The sequence below is a fragment of the Anticarsia gemmatalis genome, chromosome 13 (assembly GCF_050436995.1).
Source record: "Anticarsia gemmatalis isolate Benzon Research Colony breed Stoneville strain chromosome 13, ilAntGemm2 primary, whole genome shotgun sequence".
Taxonomy (NCBI): domain Eukaryota; kingdom Metazoa; phylum Arthropoda; class Insecta; order Lepidoptera; family Erebidae; genus Anticarsia; species Anticarsia gemmatalis.
Genome location: NC_134757.1, coordinates 12,835,994 through 12,860,041, shown reverse-complemented (window position 1 = coordinate 12,860,041; position 24,048 = coordinate 12,835,994). Strand labels below are relative to the sequence as shown.

At 33.9% G+C, this 24,048-nt stretch overlaps 1 protein-coding gene across 1 annotated transcript; it reads left to right on the top strand.

Annotated features, from left to right (window-relative positions):
• The first annotated feature begins 6,969 nt into the window (after nt 1–6,969).
• On the top strand, nt 6,970–23,723 carry LOC142978006 (O-acyltransferase like protein-like). Its single transcript, XM_076122213.1, has 13 exons — nt 6,970–7,143; nt 11,008–11,341; nt 12,183–12,371; nt 13,208–13,287; nt 14,805–15,004; nt 15,782–15,896; nt 17,620–17,834; nt 18,172–18,362; nt 18,650–18,785; nt 19,012–19,198; nt 22,122–22,264; nt 22,663–22,768; nt 23,038–23,723. The coding sequence occupies exons 1-13, from the start codon at nt 6,981–6,983 to the stop codon at nt 23,127–23,129; spliced, it is 2,151 nt and encodes a 716-aa protein (XP_075978328.1). The 5' UTR covers nt 6,970–6,980; the 3' UTR covers nt 23,130–23,723.
• Nucleotides 23,724–24,048: the final 325 nt, after the last annotated feature.

Sequence of the window (24,048 nt, the reverse complement as noted above, 5' to 3'; positions counted from 1 at the left end):
TAGCCAGATATAAAAAACGTATGTAAAGATAGTAGTAGTAAAATACATTTTGTAAGTTATCTGGAATTCTTGCAGTTCAGAAACTATGGTAATTTAAGAATCCAAATAAATCATAAATGGTTTAGACTAGAATTAACTAGACAGTCCTACAGGATATCTCACATTTAGATAACTGCAATTAATATAGTTATAACATTTATAAGTAATTTTCGGAATGAATTCACTTTTATCTAGCTTTAGTTTGTACTATAAAATATGTAGTGTCCAACATACTATTTAGCATTTTTACTAGCCTCAACATTGTCGGGGTAATGCGAGAATACCTCACATACCTGACCTTTGGAGCAAAGAATTTGTTTGTGTAATGCCTGAATCCAGCTACTTTTATTATTTACTTTGTTTAAACCAAAATGGATTCCAAAATACTACTTTTTTGTGTTAAATGTTTGTTTTCTTTAATGTTTGTCACTGATCAAATATGGCAATGGTATTTTAATACAGAAGAAAATCGCAGCTTTTTGTGACTTGCATGAATATGTGATAAAGTGCTTTCGATGTATATTTCCCACAATAACAGTCACATTTTGCTGAACACCTCAGAGGTTACTAAACAAACCGTTCCGCAGAACAGCAAAATAGAATTTGTCAGAACAATAGTTGACATCTTTTATTCTTTTATCCACAAATATAACGGAGTTACCGTCCACACAAAACAATACCGCTGCAATTCCGTCACCCGGGAGATTCTACTTTTCAGTGTTCCGGCGATTTGATGAAAAACCCCGGACGAATGAAAATGGTAGGTCGTGGCGAACGCTTTGATTGATTGGACTATACATCAACGTGCAGCTGATACTGCTAACCTTAGAGTTTTGAAATTTTGCTTGGTTTTTGTGTCAAAATAAGTGTGAAGTTTGACATGAGTTTTAAAAATTCATTGTTTTTTCATTACCAATTCCGCTCAGGTGAAACCGAGAGTCAATGCTGGTACATTTTAGATATCATAGCTCGGCTCATAATAATAACTGAAAATATACATTTTGAAGCTTTGAAAACATTTTAAATTGTAAAGTAAATTTATTGGTTACAGGAAATTCTTTACGCATATTCCAAATCCGTCCAATTTAACAAATAACAATTACATGCAATCAAAATTTTAGATGTTAAGAACCCCTCCAAACTTTGCAGTATCTGACTTAACCAATGTTTTTTAAACTGTGACGGTACAAAGCGAAAATATTCGACATAAAAATCAAGCCATCCTTTGTATTGCGTTCGTGACAACACAGTTTGTACTAGGGAATGTGTTTGTGATGTATCTTTACAGGTATCACAATTCTTTGACAACTCATCGTGTTATTTTTAAGTCAATAAATGTGTTTAACAAAAATGAAACGATAGCAATTTTCAGAAACAAAATCAGAAAGAAAATATATTTGAAAACCATTTGTTAAATGATAATGAAACACAGTTCTTAAAAATTACTGAGTTGTTTTTAAGAATACTTATATGCGTAGTTTAGAAATAATCTCTTGTTTTAGCGATGCAGAAATTTATTTTTGACCAATTTCTGTCCCACTGCTGGGCAAAGGTCTTGAGTTCACCACGTTGACCAAGTGCATGTTAAGGACTTTGCATGCCCTCAAGAAAAGTATTTAAAAATTTTGCTGGATTTTGACATAAAGAAAGACCAAAAGTACATGAGTATCATTCAAATTCAATTATAAACAAATATACAGTCCTCATTTCGTTAGACACTGACGTTTTATAGTTGCAATGCATCATAAAAAAACAAACATGAAAAATCTGATTGTCTGTCAGTTCACTTATTGTTTTTCGGAACCATCCCATTCGAAAGAGTGGACGTTGGTATCGGAATTCCAGGAATGGGAGATTTAGGGCCGTTTTTTCGGACAAATATCGTTTTTGGTGTGTCCGGTGGAAGGATAGGAATACTAATAAAATGAAAGAACGTGATTTAGTGTTGTGACTTCAGGTTTCTCTACGGTATGAATACTGAATTTTTAGCGATATTTGGGTGCGGTAATAGACCCGTCGGTGGACGTGTTTTAGCCGTTTAATATATGAATAAAAAAAGCGAATAACGTATAATCGCTTCTTTGTCTTTATGCTACCACTCCAAAGCGGCAATTTCTCACTACTATTAACTGTTGACAAACATTACATGTAGATTTGATCAGCGCTTCTAACGTATTCCGTAAGAAACTATTTTATTCAAACATTACCGAAATTTTAGTAAGTTAGTAGACCCGTCGGTGTACATATTTAAGCCGTTTAAGATATGAATAAAAAAAGCGAATAACGTTTTATATAATCGCTTCGTTTTTTTTATGCTACCATTCCAAAGCGGCAATTTCTCACCACAATTAATTGTTGACAAATTTTACATGAAGATTTGATCAGCGTTCCTAACGTATTCCAAAAGAACTATTTTATTCAAACAATTTAAACTTCAAACGCTTGCTACATGAATGCATCGCACTCAAACCTACATGATTAACATACCCAGTGCAAGTTTCCGCAAGCATGTATAATAACCATTGCAACCAGTATTGAGGCTCCAAGTTCTAGCTGCAAGATGGGAACAATCCCAGTAAATTGAATGTCGAAGCTTAATTGCATCTATTAAGCGTCGTTACATGAATTACTTGGATGGATGAAGAGTAAGGACCGGTTCGTACTTAACTGCTGTATATATTCTTGAACTGAATCCAGGTTTAAACGATCTCTCAGATAGCTAATCAGATGGAATTTTGATAGTGGTTTTTTTTAAGCTATGAAACTGGCCCTGGTCGTAAAATAAAAGCTAGCTAAAGTCTTAGCCAAAAGAGATTTTATTATCATTATTATCAGCCTCTTTTGTCCTTCTGCAGGGCAAATGCCTCCCTTCCCTCTTTCCACCAATCTCTGTTTTAAGATTTGTTGCCAATCTTTAGTATGACAGTTCGACACCTCTTGCCATCTCTTGTTGAGTTTTCCACGTTGTCGCTTTCTATCAACTGGCACCCACACAGTGCTTGTTTTTGTTTAACGATCATTCGACATGCGGCAGATGTGACCAGCCCAGTAGTACGATTTACGTGTACTGTGTTCCTCTCTAGTTAATCTACATAACAGTATAATCTACATAGTAGTTTTTGTGCGCTACAAATCTTGAGGTTATTTCCTTCCATGCGTACAGGTATGTATATTCTGAATAGCTTTGAGGAAATCCACCATGCACTTCGAAGTATACTCGTTATAGTAGGAATGAAGCCTTAGTAGTAATGTGGTCTACAATAAGCATTGTAGTTCGCGCATTGTACAAGTTAGTTCGTATTCCTACTATTGTACAGTGCATTTAAATTCGATTTGAATTAATTTTGGTTCCTTGGTTAATTGTTAATTGACGTAATTTTTCAGTTATTGGGAAATGATTTCGTATTTACATACGTTTCCAAAGTGTAGGTTTATAGCTGAAATGTAAAATCTTGTATATAATTGTGATTTTTTTTTTTTTTACTTTAGTCTGTTGTTCCTGATACCTTTCGCCAAACGTGTATTAAATACGCGCTCGCATTTACAGTATTAACTCCAAGATATAAACAACCTACCTCGCAATCAGTAATTGACTAGACTACCGCCCAAACTATTGAAACGGTTCCCTTATTCTGAAAAAAAATCCACTAATTTGACGTTTCAAAGTACATAACAGCTAAAATAACGTTTGCCAATATGTTTTAATCGTTACGTTATATTAATCACGTCTGGTACAGATTAGTAAACGACACGATAAGTAAACAGCTGTATGTCGTAGTTTAATATCACGACATTACCGAATGATAGAAAAGTAATTGATATTAGAGGAATTCATTCAAACCTATTCTAATAAAATTATGAAAGTTAAAGTATATTTTTGTTTGTCCTTGTTGCAAATGAAAGCGTCTGAACCGATTAAGATGAAAAGAAACATAAGGCATTTTTCACCAGAGGGCCTATCATATTGTATCTCAGCTGACTACGTGAAAGCGACCATGCTTAACATTGCAATTAACACGTTACCTCAAAGCAGCAATATACTTAAAAATGACCATCAATTTGGCTTACACTAGTGGTCAACTGAGATACGTGATATACATACAGGTCGAACCACGTAGGTCAGTTAGTTTTTCATGAAATTGGGCTTAGGGAATAAAGGCAAAAGTTTCAAGTTATATGTGAGTGTAGTCGCGCGGTAGGTTTAGTACAATATAGATTACTTTTAATGCTCATAATGCATTGATAGTAAAAGCCGTGATGTAAGTATGCGTGGTTTTTTGGAATTCTATTAGTCACGTTGCTTTTTATAAAGCGTGGTCTTATGTAAGTGACGCAGGAGACGCGACGCGACGTACCTAAAGTATCATTTTACGAGAGTCAAAAATGCGACGCGGAAAAACGTACCGCTATGAACGTAGCCAATTGAATCAGAACAGCGGCCGGTCTTAGTTGCAATCCTTGATCTACGACAAGACGCGACGCTGTACGCAACGCGACGTTGTGTGTTGCCTCGCTTCACGGCAGACGCGTCGCGTCGCGATAGAGTCGTCGCGTTTTTCACTCAACGTAGAACTGTGGGATAAAATATAATATATGAAAATAGGATCAAAATATACACCATTTTAAGCTCTAATCTGTAATTGCATATTAAAATGATTTCAATCTAATAAATCAAATAAGGCTTAAATTCTTTACTTATTTGGCAGAATTGTTCTAAATCCCTTCAATAATATGCATAAATTATTCTTTGATAAGTTATTGATGAATGATGATAATAAATTGATTTTATCCCTATCGTCTGTGTATTGGATACGATTACTGAGAACTGAAAAATATAAATGAATGCCAATATATCAAACCAGTCTGCTGGCTTTAAAAAACAGCTTAAGAGTATAAAAAATATTCCATTTTACTGGCTTGGTTTACTTTAAAATTCACCCAGACTTGTTCATGTACAAATACTAAACAATTTTCGATCAAATTTCAAGTGTCAATCAATAAACGTGTCATCATGAATTTTACTATAGACGTAATCTGTACTACTCGTATGTCTTCAAAATGTGTTCTTTTAAGAAACACTACGGGTGCTAATCAGTTTTTTTGACAACAATTGTCGCTAGCTAAATATCGACTCACCCTACACTCCTTCCAAATTTTGAAAAAGGCACATGTCTCCTTTTTTGTAAACAAGTTATGCTCGTTTTGAAATTATAGAATTCCATAACAGTTTGTACTAAACTCTACCCAGTTTAATTGCAACTCACAATCATAAAGTTGCAAGTCAAATTGCATTTTTGAATTCTTCCTTTGTAATTAATAAAGGATTACATTTAACATTTCCATTGAAGGTTATCTGCTTCTGTATGCACTTCTTTCAATTTAACCTCAGAGTGATTATCCTCGAGTCTACTTCAGTCATATTAAGTTTCTGGAGGTCCTATAGATTACATAAAGACTCATCACTTTTATGAAAAAGTTTTAAAATCCTTTCAGTTGATTGCAGGCTGACCGACGGATTTCTCATCAAAGGAACTACGGATTTAAAATTGATAAGAATAAAACGAAAATAGAGTAGTTGTAGTATAATTATATTACTTATATTTTTTTATAAGCAGGGCTTTATGGTCACACAATCACACAAACACACACACACACACACCCACATACATACACACACACACACACACACACACACACGCGCGCGCGCGCCCTCGGATACACACACACATACACACACACACACACGCAATTGCACTTTAAGTTACATTTGATTTGTTTGATTGATTTAGATTTAAATCATTATTCAAGATATTATATAATGGAATGACGTATGTACTACTTAATACAGTATTTGATACTTAATTATTTTGATTGTATAATGCAATGCTTGTGGGAGATTTGATTATTATTTTGATAGCATTTATTTTATAAATTCAGGAGATTGAAGATAATTTGAATCAGTATTCATCCAATATTTATTTTAGTATTTCAGTAGTAATTATTTACCAGGTGACATTTATTCACTTTATTTCAGCGATGTGTTAAATTATTTTTTAAATATTTTTTTCTTATTTTCTTAATGCATTGCTATTTTTAACCAACTTCAAAGATGACGAAGTTTTTAATTCATTTTGAATTGATTAATTTCCAAGATGTGCATTACTTAATAGGAATAACTTAGTTTAAAGTGTTTTGTCCTTAATTACTTAAACTTTAGGTTTTTCATTCATACCCTTTATAAATCATAGGCAACCCGGAACTAAGATTACAATAATATCAGTGTTTTACTTCGTCATAATGACTTTAATTTATAAATAAAGCATATTAGGTAACACGCGCGCAGTAAAAGTATGTGTATGACTAACCGTTTAAATGCTAATCCATACTACCATTCCGACATAACAACTGAAAAAGTCGGTTTCGCTTACTAAGTTATTTTTTTTTATTATAATAAATATAGTTAAATTCCTGATAATCTACGCTAATTTCGAAGTCTCACCCGAGAATAAGATAGGGCTGGGCTTTGAATCCACCACGCTGATCATGTGTGGGCTGAGAGACTCTGAGTCCCATCAAGGATTCATTTCCTCACACTGTTTTACTTCAATATTAAAACAAGTGATATTTTTTTTAATATACATATGATTTTAAAAATGTTTTGCCGTGTAATTGCTCCGGGTCTTTTAGAGTCTATACCTGAAATAAAAAACAGGACCTTTATATTTGACTGTCTCTCTGTTAAGTAAAAAAATAATTTATTTAATACCTTACCATGAACGAAAACTTTTGCACGTGTTAACAAAAACAAAGATAAATGAACAAGATTAGCTTATCGATCAGTACGAAATCAGTTATCCTAATATATTATTATCAGGCTTACATTATCCTTATATGAAGAGTGCAATTAAAAATTCGCCATTGTGATTTCGTGCGTGGTCGAGATGGGTGGGAAAGAATACATTTTGTTCGCTGTAGTTTTAAGTGGAGTGATTTTTGTGGATTGTCGAAGTGCTTTTGACAGAGAATTGTATGAAAATGTTCTGGATTCAGAGGAGTGTAGTAAACAGTTGAACTTTTTGTCTTCTGATCGATTGGGTTTGACTTGTAAGTGTATTTTTATATTATAAATACTACTATTTTTTAATACTTTAAATTTTTTATTCTTAGGCATTTTTCAAACATTTTTGATGAAAAATAGGGTGGAATGTTGATTACAACAATTGTTTTTTAAAGTAACTTTTTTGTTTTTAATAGTTTGAAAATCTTAAACATTTTGTCTAATTTTATCGCTTTAATGAATGCAAAGTTTATTTGAAATATCCTAAGTATTTTTAGTCCGTGATCACTCTTGATGCTTTAGATATTGATTTTATAAAAATAGGCTTATACCTATAAAAAGTTTATAGTTTTTAGGAGCTTATAGCTCCAAGTCACATTTTATCATAATTGATTCAGCCGTTTAGTCATAAAAATACACCAGACAGATAAATTTCCGCATTTATAATAGTATATCATAGTAATACAGTGTACATAAAACTATGATTATAATTCACAATCAGATTTTATAATTTTACAATCCGTATTCATCTATACTAATATTATAAAGCTGAAGAGTTAGTTTGTTTGATTGTTTGTTTGTTTGTTTGTTTGTTTGAACGCGCTAATCTCAGGAACTACTGGTCCGATTAGAAAAATTCTTTCAGTGTTAGATAGCCCATTTATCGAGGAAGGCTATAGGCTATATAACATCACGTTACGGTTATTAGGAGCGGAGTAGCAACGAAAAATGTTACAAAAACGGGGAAAATTTTGACCCATTCTCTTAGGTGACGCAAGTGAAGTTGCGCGGGTCAGCTAGTTCAATATATTTACAAAGTAAAGATTACTGTACTATGATAATCTTTATGCTTTATACATCGTTATCGGGTGACGACAATTAATTACTATTTTGAATCGATATTCGTCAGTGGTTTTTACACGTAACGTTGATTATGATAACAATATAGATTTCAGTTCCTTCCGTGCAATTTAAAACTAGTATTAGGTATTTTATTTATAATATCTAGCCTGTCGTATACGAAGGTGTATTTAAAACAGTCAGTTTTTGTAATTGAAAATGTTAGTCCCATGTAAGAAGAGGATGGACTATTTAATTGCCATCTACCGGACATGTTATTAAACTTCGGACTCATAATTAAGAGCATTCTGAAAGAAATGAGAAAACCCCAATAGAACGTTGATTGACCTGGAAATCAAAATCAAAAATCAAAATCAAATCATTTATTCATTTAGGTCAAATATTGACACTTATGATAGTCTAATGTATAATAGAATACGGGAATTAACGCGAACACGCATTTTACCTTAAAATGCCTTTTTAGGCATTTTAAGGTAAAATGCGTGTTCGCGTTAATTCCCGTATTCTATTATACATTAAACATGCAACGCGAGAGTTTAAAAGTTATGACTTATGATAGTCGTTACAATTACTGAATCTACCACTAGCTCGGAAAGGGGGTAGAGCCTTATGAGAAGAGCTAGCGAGAAACTCACGGCCACTCTTTTCAATCGCCAAAAGTTTTACAATGTGGTTGATACAATAATTGATCATGCGAGGAGCTGCCAACAATCAGCGATATAGACTAAACGTCAATTAAGTTAAATTAATATAGCTAGGTTATTTATTAGTCTCTGATCATACCGTATGTCGAACCCCAGATCGTGTAATTAGCAGTTGTACTACCGTGCTGATGATAAGCAGCCATTACGTACACTACCGTTCAAACCAAGCTAAACCTATTACAAGCTAACTTATTGGTACTTTAGTAACACAATAGAACATGATCAAAATGTAGTTAACTACAAAATAAACGGCTACATCACACGATAGCCTGCGGCACCGCACTGCGATATTTTGGCCGTATTACTAATAGATTTGCGGAGTAGCATCTGGGTGCAGTTTACATGTAACTGCAGTGACGTCGTTTAGGTACCGTGGCGATGCCGCAATGTGCAATGTGGAATGGCTTTTATTTCCGAACATACATTATACTAATATTAAAAATGCTAAAGTTTGGAGGCATAGATATTTGTTACTCAATCATATATCGGCTATTATATCGGCTAGTACTAGTTATGTGACGATTTCAGTGTCAAAAGCTTGACAGCTGATAATTAATCTCTTTAATAAAATATAATAAAGTGTAAAGGTATAGAATATCTTATTAAATATCTACTAATTAAAAGAATTAATTACTTCGCCGAAGCTTGGTAAAAAACCAATTAGGTATGATATTAAATGAAGCTTTAACTAATACGTGGAAATATAATATTGAAAGATTATCTTTGAAAACTACTTATTAATTAAGTTTTCAACAATCAATGGTCAACATAGAAATAAACGCATTTTATTAACTAGATTTAGTGTATAATTAATTAACTAAATTAATTAAACTATGCATGTCTTGGCTCTATAGCGTCAAGAAAACACTAGTTCAGTTCTCGGTTTGCAAATTGAGACTCCAATTTCTGTAGAAAGAAACAGAAGCTACTCGTAGACTTTTATAATTTGAACATATTTTGAATTTTTAGTATGTAATGTATATTTACATCAATTTAGTCATGCCACAAATTATAATTCTAACAAATTCATCTACGCTAAATAAAATCATTACAGCACTGAAATATTTTGAGCCATTATACAATAATCATTACACAGCAATTTTTTTCTTTATACATTAAAACATTATCATCATCACTCAATTGTAGTTTCAGACGTGATTTTCCTTTTTTATCAATAAAGATATTGTATATTTTGACGAATTAAATGATTCATAATTATAATCAGTAGTTATATTGTTGAATACTGAATGTCGATTAGATTAATGCGTACACATTTTTATGTGTTTATCGTTGATATAATTTATCACGTTTCATGTACAAATTAAATTAGGCTGCTATCTATCTTGTTGCATTGAAAATATTGTAGGTACCACGTGAAAATGAACTAACTTTAATTAGTAATAGCATTTTTTTTTGCTGGGCAAGGGTCTCCTCTCGGAATGAAGAGAGGGAACATGCTGGGTCTACAGTCCACCAAGCTGGCCTAATGCAATCAAATGTTCATAAGAAATCGTTTCTAAGCAGCTTTTTAAGACTGCCTCCGTGGCGCAGTGGTCTAGGTCACCACGCCGCTACCATTGCGTCGGGAGGTCGTGGGTTCGATTCCCACACGGGACAATAATTTGTGCGATCCACAAACAATTATTGTTTCGAGTCTGGTTGTAATTTGTGTCCGTTGTCTGTATGTTTGTAAAAGTCTCCGCGACATATCGGATCGTACATATAAAAAGGGACAAATATAGAGACTTGGCGTTGACATGATACAAAAAGTGAAGCGAACAATGGCTTTTTACCGAAAATTAAGTTTTGTATTTTAAAATTTTAGATGCATAAATAAAACAACATTCATCCAAATAAATAAAGAAATAATCAAAATAAAGATTAGTAAAAACTAAATTTCACGGTGATGATGTGATCGTTAGATTATTTTTGCGTAAACAAACCACCTTGTTTCACACTATCAGCGTTATATGCAGGTGTTAAATCTATCCATCGATTAAAAGATTAATGAAAATAATAAACAACAGTCAGACATTGAATTCCATACTTCATTTGGCATGAAAAAAAGTTACAGTTGCGAGATATAAGCATTTGCTACTCACGCTTGTGATCAATAGTTTGAACATAACACAAAACATCAATTGGTTTTTAAAGTGTATAGGAAATAATTACCACCTGTTACATACCTTAGTGTTCTTTATAAACTGTTTCTAAAGGCTTGCAAAGTCTCACACAATCTGCACCAGACGAACATGTTGTTCATTTCCCTTATTTAAGGCAAAGATCCTTGTCCAGCAAAGAAACAGAAATAAGTTCAAAACATTTATTCTATAACTTCTTCTACAGTCATAGATGCCAGCGCGAGAATTCCAAGCGGTATCGGAGAAGGCAACTGGAACGACATGGGTGACTACTTCCAATGTTTAAGCATAAGCAGAGAGATTGAAGACATGGATATTAAAGGCAAATACTGTATGGTGCAAGTACCCATGGACCATAACCCCATACAAGTGCCGGATGTCCCCTCCTGGCCTGACTGGCCTGGATGGCCAGATTTCCCCGATCTACCTGACTTTCCGTTTCCTCCTGGGAACGAGACGGTTGAAGTGGCAGAGCAATTTATGGCGATGAAGAATTATATTCATCAGATCACTGGACTTGGCGAGCCTGTTGAGAGCCGGTAAGTTGGAGTTCCTTTTTAAATCGTAGATGATTTTTTTTGTATTCATTTGGGTATAATATCAACTGGTACATTAGTAGTACTATGTACATCTGATAAACAGATTTAAACGAATTCTATTGAGGACATGTGTCTAATTCATATCAGTTCTCTTCATTAAACGTCAAAGACGCTTCTTTTAGTTTAAACATGCTGTGGTGATGACGTCATACGTATAACTTTTTCGTCAGAATCAAATGATTGATTAAAATGTTGTTTCTGTCTTTAATCATTTATTCAAGAATAATACCTCGGTGTTATGATAAAAAATTAAACGAATTTAAGAAAGCAAATATCGTCCAAGGAAATAAAGGATTAAAGAATACTTACTTAAAGATGTATTTAATAGATATCAAGGATTCGATGTAGGTACGATTTTGTCTTACGTCTAATCCAATTGATAGGATATATCAATCGCTCTATTTTTGCATTTGTAGGTAACCTTTGATAAGGTATTGTTTACATTTTATTCATAAGAACGACGTAAAATGGAAGAAAATAGGAATAACTACATATTGTATTAAAGTAAAGTTAAACTTACCGACTTGCCTGGCTCCGCCCGCGTTTTATATTTAATTCTCTATTTTAGATACTTAAGGGATACCTAATTTTCAAGATTAGCCTATAAAACTTTCAGAGTCAGAAATTGTATGTTTAATCCTTTCAAATTTCTTATTAATTTTGTGACCTATTTTTGTACGGAAAAGGACAAACAAACCCACTTATATATTTATGATATTAAGTATGGATTGAAGAATAAATATAATATAATATATTATTAACGTACCAATTTTCTTCCCAGGATTTTCCCCGTGTTCGTCGCAGCGCGTCGTGCAATGGCCTTAGCTATGTGTATTCCACGAGTATGTTCTATAGATGAAACTATATCATTTATTGAAGATAAGATCCCGGCGTTAAACATCAGTTACCGGCCGTACTTCTGCCGATTGCCGAATGACAAACCTTTGGTGCCTGCTGATTATACTGCTATGTAAGTTTCTGAAAAATTTAATTAACTTAGTAGGTATATTTTAGGATTAACTAAGTGTTCTTAGCACGTTAAATTGTGGGCCCCTGTAATTTTTCGGTCTGTGTCATTTTTGAAGATCTTTGACAGTCGTTAAAAGTAGTCAGAAGCTTGAACGTCTGACAACCAGTCTTACATAACCCAGGTTCTGGGCTGTGGAGGTCAGATAGGCAGTTACTTTATGTAAAACACTGGTATTCAGCTGCATCCGGTTAGACTGGAAGCCGACTTTAAGCTGATATCTTAGCAATAGTGTGTCCCTGGATCTTATATAATACGAGTGATGTTTTTTGTAAAAAAATCTAGACTGAAATACTTTGCCATAGCTCGAAAATCAAAATGTAAAGCCTATATAGCATGACCAAGGCTATATTTTTATAGAAGTAAAGTCTTACTTAAACAAAAATGACAAACTTAGAACATTAACGTTGATGAAAGTCAACAAAAGAATCGCAGAAGTCAATGCTCGAACATCGACCTTCCTTGATATAATTTAATTCAGCAAGTCATCGTCGGCTTAACCTCAATTGATTTTACATTCTGTTTTGTTCTGCATTAAATTATATTATCGATAACCGCTCATCGATCATCAATATCAACATTACAACTAGTTTTTACCCGTGATTTTGTTGTTGTTAAAGTTAAATCATTTCCCGGGACAAAAAGTAAAACTATGTTTTTCTAGGTTATAAATACATCTAGACTATGAGATATCGGCAGATGAAAAGACAATTATTTGCATTTATTTAACGCATTTTTTAATGAATATCTTTCTTATGAAAATATTTTTTTTGTTTCAGTGGCATATTGGGCTTCATTGGTCTACTGTGCCTCATTAGTACCTGCTATGATCTTTATCAACACTTTGTCGCTAAAAGAGGTATGTACTTGTTGATTGCCTTTATATGTATAATATACTATACTATACTATATGTAATATAAAGTATATGTATACACTATGTCTTTGTTACCTTTTCTTTAAAACATTTTCTCATTTTGACTGCGAAGGGTTAGTTCGAATCTTCAAATATTTAAATGCCGAAATCAATAGAAGTCGCTTCGACAAACGGAAAACAAAACAAAAAGACAATCTTTTACATTTATAATATTAGTATTAGCGATTGATGATAATAACATTATTATTTGCAAAATAATTTCATGATATTTAAAGCATAGAAACGTCTCAAAGATGAATTATTACACGAACGCTTTGCCCTCATTTGTTAACGTTTATTTGCACTGCAGTCACGAACTGTCAGTTATAATGCAAAATTTCAAGTAGTATTATAAGCTTAAATAAACTTATGTCTACTACTATGACGTTTATGAATCGCTTTGTGTTATTATTTATAGCTTTTAAACACGATATTGTGCATTATTTGTTTTAAACTATTTTTAATTTAATTTACTTTTTATTATAAGCACTAGCTGACCCGCGCAACTTCGCTTGCGTCATATAAGAGAGAATGGGTCAAAATTTTCCCCGTTTTTGTAACATTTTCACTGGTACTCTGTTCCTATTGGTAGTAGCGTAATGATATATAGCCTATAACCTTCCTCGATAAATGGACTATCTAACACTGAAAGAATTTTTCAAATCGGACCAGTAGTTCCTGAGATTAGCGCGTTCAAACAAACAAACAAACAAACAATCAAACAAACAAACAAACTCTTTAGCTTTATAATATTAGTATAGACTTCCTCGATAAATGGACTATCTAACACTGAAAGAATTTTTCAAATCGGACCAGTAGTTCCTGAGATTAGCGCGTTCAAACAAACAAACAAACAAACAATCAAACAAACAAACAAACTCTTTAGCTTTATAATATAAGTATAGATGTTATACGCGAAGATGTAGGGCGCAGGCCGTTATGCATAAAATTCACACATGTCTCAGAATTTATAAAACAAGTTGCATGTAATAAAACGCAAAATAATTGGCATATACTGGGCACGGTAAAAAAGCTCCGAGCAACTTTTGAGAAAAAATTAAAAAAGTAACATATAGCACTTTGCTTGACCCGAAAATCTAACACGAAACGTGTAGCTCGATTCTTGATCACAAGAAACTAGCGACGACCGGCTAGCTACCAAGAAATTTTGTATGAAAATCTGATCAATGCCTCTAGCGGGCATTGCAGGAACTATTTTGGCAGTACAGTTTTTAAATTATTTAACAAACTTTCAATACTCGACAGTACCGATTTTGGAGAAACCCGCTACTGGTGGTCATACACAGTTGTGCCACCTAGGTAGCAATCAAAACATGAAATCTTCTTCTTCTTCTTCTCAGCATATCTGTGTCCACTGCTGAACGTATGCCTCTTGTATATCCTTCTAATGAGGTCTATTTAAAAAATGTATTATTTATTTATCCGTGCATATTTGTTCCAGACGCTTCAAGAGTCAGTCCACTGTACACTTCCTTCTCAATCTACACGAACACGCGCCGGTTCCTCACCTTCAAGTCTTCACCAGGAGCACTGGAGTGCATCGACGGTATCCGGGCGATATCCATGTTGTGGGTCGTTGTAGGACACACGTACTGCATGACACTGCTCGGTTTTATTCATAATATGGGGTATACTATTCAAGTAAGTGGAGTTTCTTTGTTTTTCCGTTAAAGGAAGTTCTCGTACCTTGAAGAAATCTTATCTCGTAAAGACTTTTACTTACAAAATACAAGTAGATATAGGCTAACCTTACCCTACATATTTGTTTATCACACATTTTTTATTGAGAATCAAACCCCGTACACCCTTAGCTACTCCAATGCGGACAAATTAAATTACTTTATCAGTATGTTTTTTTTTGCATGCAGTTAGACAGTTATTGTTAATTTTTAAATTAACTGCAGTATAAAGCAGAGCAGTGAGTTCGTTTCCTTCCAAAATAATAGTATCTATACTAATATTATAAAGCTGAAGAGTTTTTTGTTTGATTGTTTGTTTGTTTGTTTGAACGCGCTAATCTCGGGAACAACTGGTCCGATTTGAAAAATTATTTCAGTGCTAGATAGCCCATTTATTGAGATAGGCTATAGACTATAAATCATCAAGCTACGACCAATAGGAGCAGAGTACCAGTGAAAAATGTTACAAAAACAGGGAAAGTTATGATTATCTTATGTGACGCAAGCGAAGTTGCGCGGGTCAGCTAGTTTCTTATAAAAAGCGCGTAACCTTGGTCATTTACCCGTATTTGCTATGATAAATTCTGCAGCTGCTATTTGGTTTTCCTTTTGTCAAATAACACTTAATAATTGATTTCGGTTTGTCAAAGTGCAGGGTTTCAAGGGTCTCAAATAACACGTATTTTTCGTTCCATCTTATGTTTTTGGCTAAATATTAACCAATTATGTTTTTCCACAGTGGATGTCTAAAATAACAAGCGTATGGATCACATCAGCTCCTATTGTGGTGGACACATTCTTCTTACTCAGCGGTATTCTTGCTGTCTATGCTACTATTGGCAAAATTAGCAAGGGTGAGTGTCATTTGAATGTATATTATTTTGAACAAGCAAAAACCCATTTTATGTAAAAATTCTTATGCCTAAAAGACTTTTATAAAACCCAGAAAAAGCAATCGAAGCATTATCAGACCCGAAACAACGAATTTGTGACTTGTTTTGAGTCTAGTTGTTGTTTTGTGAATCAGCAACTAATATGAGCTCTGTTTGGAAATAATGACAACCATACCACTGCACTTAAAAATTGTAGCTTAAAAGTTTCTTAACAACATAAATAATATCACACCAGTATTACCCGACGGTATGCAGAGTTGTACGAAATAATATGTTCATTTACTATTGCACTACAAAATTTTACATTTTAATATAACTGTATTTTACACTCACATTAATAATTCAAATGACGCTTTCAATTACAAATGCAAATATCTATAAACTCTTCGTATACAAAATCAATATTCCACCCAAATATTATTCAAGTTCGATAGTACCTCTTAGTGTGCTTATACGTTCAATACCTTCATCCCCCAAGGGTGTAAAGTACTTACACGTTTGCTTAGTTCAGTGTATTGTTCAATAACATTGAACGCGTTTAAATACATATTCAGTATTACATTTTACTATCAATATATTATTTGCTAATGAACTTTATACTGCAAACTCTGGGGATCAATTTCAATATAATTTAGCAAAATAATGATAAACAATTATGTGTTGCTCGTAAAGGATTTAATAGAGCCAGCTATTGAGAAATGTTGTATGCAAATTTTATTAGTGCCTCTAACGGGCGCCGTAGACACTATTTTTCAGTTTATTTTAAATATAAACTCCTAATTCAATTGTACAGACTGTTCAGAGTACCAAATATAACAAAAATATGATGAGTGTATTAAAATTCGAACCTTAGAATACAAAAGTACATAAAGGTAGTAACAACACAATACATAGGTACATAGATAGTGTACAAATATTTTTAATGCCAGACAAAGGAATGTCAAAAGTAACCTTGTATTCAGGAAATCTGATTTACTTTTATTAATAGATCAACGCGATTAGAAATACAGTACAAAGTAATATGATAGCAATTTTGTGATCTCTATCATAATGACTTATAATTTTTGTGTTACTAAGGTTATTTGCCTTCTATATTTATTAATAGATCACTGACAAGGAGTGCAAAAACCCGAAACCGATGTATCCTATAGATACTTGTAGATCACACAAATATTTGTATGTATGTCTCGTTAGCTTGTCAGAGTAAATGTACTTCAAGTGCCTATAGTTTAAGAATTGGTAACTAAGAGATTCATGTTTAATATCCAGTGTCTTAGAAACAAAGTTAGTAGTTACGAGCCCTGCTTCACTAGGACGCCATGGCGGCGTAGCTGGCTACGTATCCAAGCAGTTGATATTGAAATGTATGTCACCGTACTCACGTGGCAACGATGTGGCAACGTGACATTTCAATACTAGCCAGCGACGCCGCCGTGGCGTCCTAATGAGGCAGGGCTCTAAGACTAATGTTTCTTTTTCTTCAATTAGCCTTTTCATGTGTCCCGTTACCGTGCCATCGCCTTTCTTCCATGGATTTCCAGTCCCGTTGGTCGCTTGCTGCGTCTGGACATGGTCCCGCCATCTCCGTTTGGGCCTTCCACGTCATCTTATTAGTATTGCTTAAATAAAAATCTGAATCACTCCACCACAAAAACAAAAATTTAATATCCTCTTTTCTTTTCAGGTCGCTTCATTCGAACAATCCACTTGTTCTACCTCAACCGTCTTCTGCGAATCTTCCCGCTGCTGGCTGCAGTAGTCTTACTCCAAGCTTCAGTGTTTAACCACGTGTCTGATGGACCGTTCTGGCTGAATGTGGCTCATGCTGCTGAGAACTGTAGAGAGAGCTGGTGGACCGCGTTGCTGCATGTGCAGAATTATGTTAATCCTTTGAGAATTGTAAGTACTTCATCATTTTTATAGATTTTTTTTTTATCACGTGTTACAACACTTTTTAAATGCTAAATCTATGAAAGTAAATTTCCCGCAATTCACTGATCGATGTAGAGATGCTAAATATACTATTGCCTACAATATGTCTGTCTATTTTGCTTTATGTCTTGTTCCTATTTACTATTTTTGTAAAAGTGTTTCTGATAGTTGTTCCTATAGGAAACTTTCACGCCAACGCCATACAAACATAATCTTAGTTAGTAGCTTAACTTTCTTACTATTTACAAAATAAAAAGCTATTTTTTATCTTCTATAAAGACTTAACTATTTTTCTTTTCTCCAGTGCCTAGCTCACTCCTGGTACCTCTCAGTGGACACTCAGCTATACATAATCTGTCCCATCGTGCTGTTCTTCCTCTTCGGTCGGGAGAGCTTCGCGTGGATAGCCCTCACCGTCTTCTTGCTTCTGTCTCTTGTGTCTTCTTCACTGTACAGCTTCTTGAATAACTGGTCTGCTGCTCTTGCTAATCCAAGGTAAATTAAACAGAATATTGTGTTAAAATATAGGTAGTTTAAAATGCGGGCTTATTTACATTAAAATAGTGACAACTAAACGGTTTAAGCGATTTTTTCATAATACGTGGTTTTATTTTCTACAGCAAAGAAAATTATTTAAGAAATTTTTACTTAACTTACGGGTACATCTCAACAATGTGCTCAATCTCTGTTACTTTAAAAAAAGATGTTTTATATTGATGCAGTATACATATTTTTTACTTTACTCGTTGGAACAGACTTCTTATACTTTTCTATATTTTCAGTCGTATCATGCAGTTCAACGAGTACATACAGTACTATTACTTCAACACACTGACCAGGGCTCCTCCGTTCTTCGTCGGCATGGTGTACGGATACATTCTACATCTGTGCAGAGGAAAAAAACTCAGGATTTCCAAAGTAAGGCTCTCAGGATACATTTAACATTTGAGAAACTTAATTTAATAATAAAGTATAGAATAAAGGATATTTCGATTTGAATTAGAACGAAAAATAAAACATTAAATTACTCCTTTATGTATATAAATACTGTAACTAAAGGTCGAAGTCGTTACCCATTTGTGATACAATCGAAATCCAGACATGGTCATCACCGAACACAACTAACCGACTCTTTATCTAACAGGTAAACATCATCATCCTCTGGCTGCTATCCTTCGCAATGATGGCGTTTTGCATCTTCTCCATCCACCCAGTGATGCAAGTGGACCACGACGTGCAGTTCTTTGACAATTTCCTCAACGCCTACATGAGAGGCATCTGGGGGGTCGGACTTGGCTGGCTGATCTTCGCTTGCGTGCAAGGTTATGGAGGTAAGAACTAAAAAAAAATAGTTGCAATGAAAAATAATTGTTTGATTGTAGTAGTGGGCAGAAAAGTGTCGGTTTATTAGAGCGAACTGGTAAAGAAAAATGTTTTGCAGAAATAATTTGGTTCACCCTCAATGAAAAAAGCTTTGATTCGCATCATAAATTCCATATGCAATCCAAAAGTGAAGTAAAAATACAGGCTTCATAATATACATATTATTATTACACTGTTTTTTCTGTACTTTGAAAATCACGTTTAACCTTAACATCTTAGTAGTCATGAAAACTAATTATGTCATGAAGGAAAAGGAGTTGCGTTCTATGAAAGCTTTACTGAAAATATGACTACACGTGGAGTGTAGAGTAAAATCAGTAATAATTCAGTTGGCAAATTTTTAAATAAAATTTAGTGGAAAGCAATAAATTACAATTAAGCCCTTATAATTCATACAAAACACCACCACGCCATACGACAATAATTTGTAAGTAAATGTTACTCTACAACATGACCTAAAAACTTAATTTTGAGCCCCAATCATGAAATATTGCATGTTTTGTGCATACACTAACATTTTCCTGTGTCTATGAATTATATCGTCAACATAATGTATTAATAAGATTATCGTATTTGAAGACATGTCTGCAAAAGAGTTAGGCTAGTTTCACACCTGTCCAAGAAACCCTTGCACCAACTTTTTAAAAAGATTGTGTAGGAATCCATCTCCTTTACCGTAAAACGATGTTTTAGTACCTCAAGTATGTGTCCTTAAAAAACTCAATCGAGCGGTCTATGCGGATCTCTCGGACAGGTGTGAACAACCCTTAGCGCGGGTTAACGACTTCTAAATAAGTATCAGTTAACTTATCAGGAGGAATTTTGGCGGTTTCACGTACATCCGCTGTCATTTTATCAATCGCAACTAATCCAAAATCTTGTGCCACAAGCGTTTGTAAATGTATCATAGTGAAATCGTATATCAAAATATTTTATTAAATTTAAAGTTGATGACAAACATTCAATTATTTACAAGTTTACTTTAAAAATATATTTCAAGGTGATGAAAAGAACATAAAACTTAAGAACCATAAAACATTTTCTTTCCCACGCGACATAGAAGCCATTATGAAAAGAAAACCGCATCCTTTTAACGTCATATAAAATGCAAAAAGGCACAATTAATGCTTGATTTCTTGCTAAGATACAGCCACGAAGGCAGCGAATGATTAATATTGTTGATACAACTTACTTTTTCTGACTTTGCTGTAATTTTTCGCGTGTTAAATGCATATTTATTCGTATTAATTGCAAAATATATTATTAATGCAAAGTTTGTGAGTGTGGAGGTATAGTTTGTAAATACTTATGAGTAGCCTGGATAACCTAAAAGTCGGTATTTTTTAATTCCGAAAAATCTATGAGAATCTATTCTATGAGGTCGATGTCTTAGACGAACGTGTATGATAAAAGTTGCGCTTTCAATTTTTTTTTAAAGCTATAGCTAACCATAAAAAAAATGGTTGTTTGTTTGAACTGGTTTAGACTCATTTTTGGAACGAGTTGGTTGGAGATACTAATAAAATTTGAATTAAATGTTTTAGTCATATGATGAAGGGTTTACGCTCATCGGTTACTTAATATTAGTATCACGCTCTATTGGCGTGGATTTATCAGCATAGCAATAAACAAGCCGCACAAGTATTTAAATATACCGTTGCACTCTTCCCTATTATTTCCATAATGAATGGTTGCAAAACTAGTGGAATATAAAGGAAAAATAACACTTTAAGTTGAGCTGTTAATTTCCAAGACAGTGCTGCAGGAAGTTTTTAATTAAGGCTATTTCTCATTCTTGTTAGTTCTCATTCAAAGTTTAAGTGGTCACGTTTGTTAGCGCGGGTTGTTTTAAATAAAATAATGGTATCATGGCACGTAACACTATTTCTTCATTTAGTTATTATAAGCTTCATTTGCGCTCCGGTTGGTTAGATTTTTTTTGGAAATAGTAGCTAAAACATGTCCTTCGCTAAGATATTCACTACTTTACAAAATGTTGTCTATTAGTTTAAGATTAGCAAATAAACGTATCAACAGAGTGTAGTCGTATGAGTGTGAAAACATGAATTGACGTCGCAAGTACCTAATTAAAGTTTTACATTTAAAAAACAAAATGATGGGTACAGGATGCACGTGATTTAGGAAGTTCTATACCTATTATCTACTATCTAAATTATAATAATATTGATTTAATGAATCTTAATGAATTAGTATGAAAATTTTTATTTTGTATTCGCGTTTTCTATAGCTTTATACACACCTCAGAATCAGTTTACATGAGTTAAGAGTAGGTACAGCCTCGTATTAAATAAATTATTTCTTCATTATCTGCAAACATTTTCTCAGTTAATTGAACGAGATGCGTAGTAAGGATTAAAAGGCTTTGATGTGAGCTATCCTGTGTACTAAGTAGGTAGAAATTTTAATAAACCGTAACGTATGTTAGGGCTTAAGCGTGCCTTCGAAGAAAATTATAAAATTTATGTGTTAGGAGATTAAAATTGATTTTGTCCGTAAGCAGTTGTTATTCAAACCTTTTTGTTATCTTAGTTTGGGTGTTTGCGTATATTTATTTCCATATCCTTTTATTAAAAATGCTCTTTTGATTCATACGCAATAGCCATGTGACGGTGTATTCGAAATAATGTTAAATAATAATATTATAAAAACTTTTACGAAAGTAGGAACACATAAAGCAGAATTTATTGCTTTAAAAAAACTTTAATTAGGAGTAAGCTTTGGCCTCAGGATATACTAAGTGATTGTAGAGGTCTACACCAATCACTTACCACCTGCAAGCACCTGCTTAGCTATCCTTGAAACGTCTCAAAGGTAATTATACCAATTAACAAATAGCTTGTTACTCCTCAGGTCCAATCAACTGGTTTCTCTCGCTGTCGATGTGGAAGCTGCCAGCTCGTATGTCGTATGCCATGTACCTCGTCCACCTGCCAGTCATCATGATTGCCAACGGCAGCTGGGTCAAGACTTACTACTTCAGTGATGCTTCTAATGTAAGTTCGTTATTTACTGTATTTTTTTATTCAGCCTGCGTCGGTGTGCCACTGCTGGGCAAAGGCCTCCCCCGCTATTTCTTAAACTCTTAAATTGTTTGGTTATTTCTTGACTTACTAGCCGACTATTAGGCTAAAGTGACTAGGTAGATTATGACTTGCCAACTGGTAAATTAAGTGTCATAGTGTGAACAATACAACAGTACATACTCTATGCCATCATTCTCATAGCCCGACGGGACGGTATCCGAAACCACAAGAAATAGAGTCAACTTTACCACGATGGCGATGTTGTCTGCCCCGGGCTTCGATCTCGAAACTACCAATTAAAATTATAGCGATACCTTAAATAACTTTATTCATATTTTTATTTTTTATATTATTGTTCTTGTCCACAGTTCTACAAATTCATGGGGGATGTAACTATCACGTTTATAGCATCGTTCATCCTAAGCGTTACTATCGACGCTCCTTGTTCGACGCTACAAAAGTTGCTCATGGGTGGTAAGTCCTAATATAAAGCCAGCCATTTTTATTTACCCGAATTTTTATTTTGAAAGAATTTTTTATAAAACCGTTGGTAGCTATTATGATTGTCTGAAGTTTTAATTCTTGATTAGATTGTTTTATACGCTAATCTGAAATTTCTCATAAATTATTTCAATAATGTTCCTATACTAGATTACTTTTGGAATGTTTCGGTATGAATACAAACACAAATAAAAGTAAGTAGACAATGAAATAAGATCTCTAACGGACTATTATTATTTCAGGTGGCGCTAAAAGACCACCAAAGACAATGGTGGAACCACCAACTCCGCGCAACACGGTGGAAGATGGCAAATTTGTGAAGACCGCCTTATAGAAGAACTAGGATACTTATATCCGAATACTCGTATTATAGAAATTAGGTTATAGAACTAACGTAAACAGGGGTGCAAGGCAAGGAGAAATGGTAGTTTTGGGGAAAAGAACATTGTGGGTGTACGTGAACTTGAAGATTTATGGGAAAAATGGGTCAGAGTCAAAAATTCGTATTTGGCAAGTTTGGCCACGAAAGTAGTATAATTACTAATGTTTGTTAACTTCAAAGTAATTTTACAATCACTTCGTATTGTTCGTTGTTCGAATTAAATTGCTATTTTCATTCAAAAAAACTGTGATTGAAAATATGAGTTTGTAGAATTGTTAATCTTATATTTTTGAAGCCAAGTACATTTTCTGATTTAAAGGGATTTTAAACTATTATTTTAATGTGAAGGGAGAAGTGGATATTTTGTGATAAAATTGTTAAGTGTAGGTAAAGGAATTGTGATCTTTCCAATGAAGCCTATTAGTTGTAATTGTGAGTAAGAGTGATTGAAAAATGTATGAAATCTGTACATATTTGTGGTTGGGTAAATAGATCTTGTACATAGTTTAGGTAATTTATTAGAAGATTATTTTAAGATTTAGTATTAATTGTAAATAAAATAAATATTATGTATTCTGTAGTTTTCTTTGCTTTCCAAAACGGTGATTTGGATGAAAAAACAACATTAGGCCAAAATATATGATACGTTCTGAAAGAAGTCTGTCTTTTAAGATACACAAGGCTACGGAAATTTATTCCGATGCTCAAAGATTTTAGAGTTCAAGAGACTACCGTCATCAGTGGCGGATTTGCCCTAAGGCCCAGTAGGCCCAGGCCTAGGGCGGCTAGATATTAAGGACGGCACTTCGTGACAAACAATCGGGCAACTGCGAGTCGGACTCGCGCACGATGAACGCGCGACGGGTTCGGA

Coding starts and splice junctions, on each gene's coding strand:
- LOC142978006 (XM_076122213.1), top strand. CDS start 6,981: ATGGGTGGGAAAGAATACATTTTGTTCGCTGTAGTTTTAAGTGGAGTG. Junction 15,897..17,619: donor TATTGGCAAAATTAGCAAGG/GTGAGTGTCATT, acceptor TTTTCTTTTCAG/GTCGCTTCATTCGAACAATC. Junction 19,199..22,121: donor TTGCGTGCAAGGTTATGGAG/GTAAGAACTAAA, acceptor GTTACTCCTCAG/GTCCAATCAACTGGTTTCTC.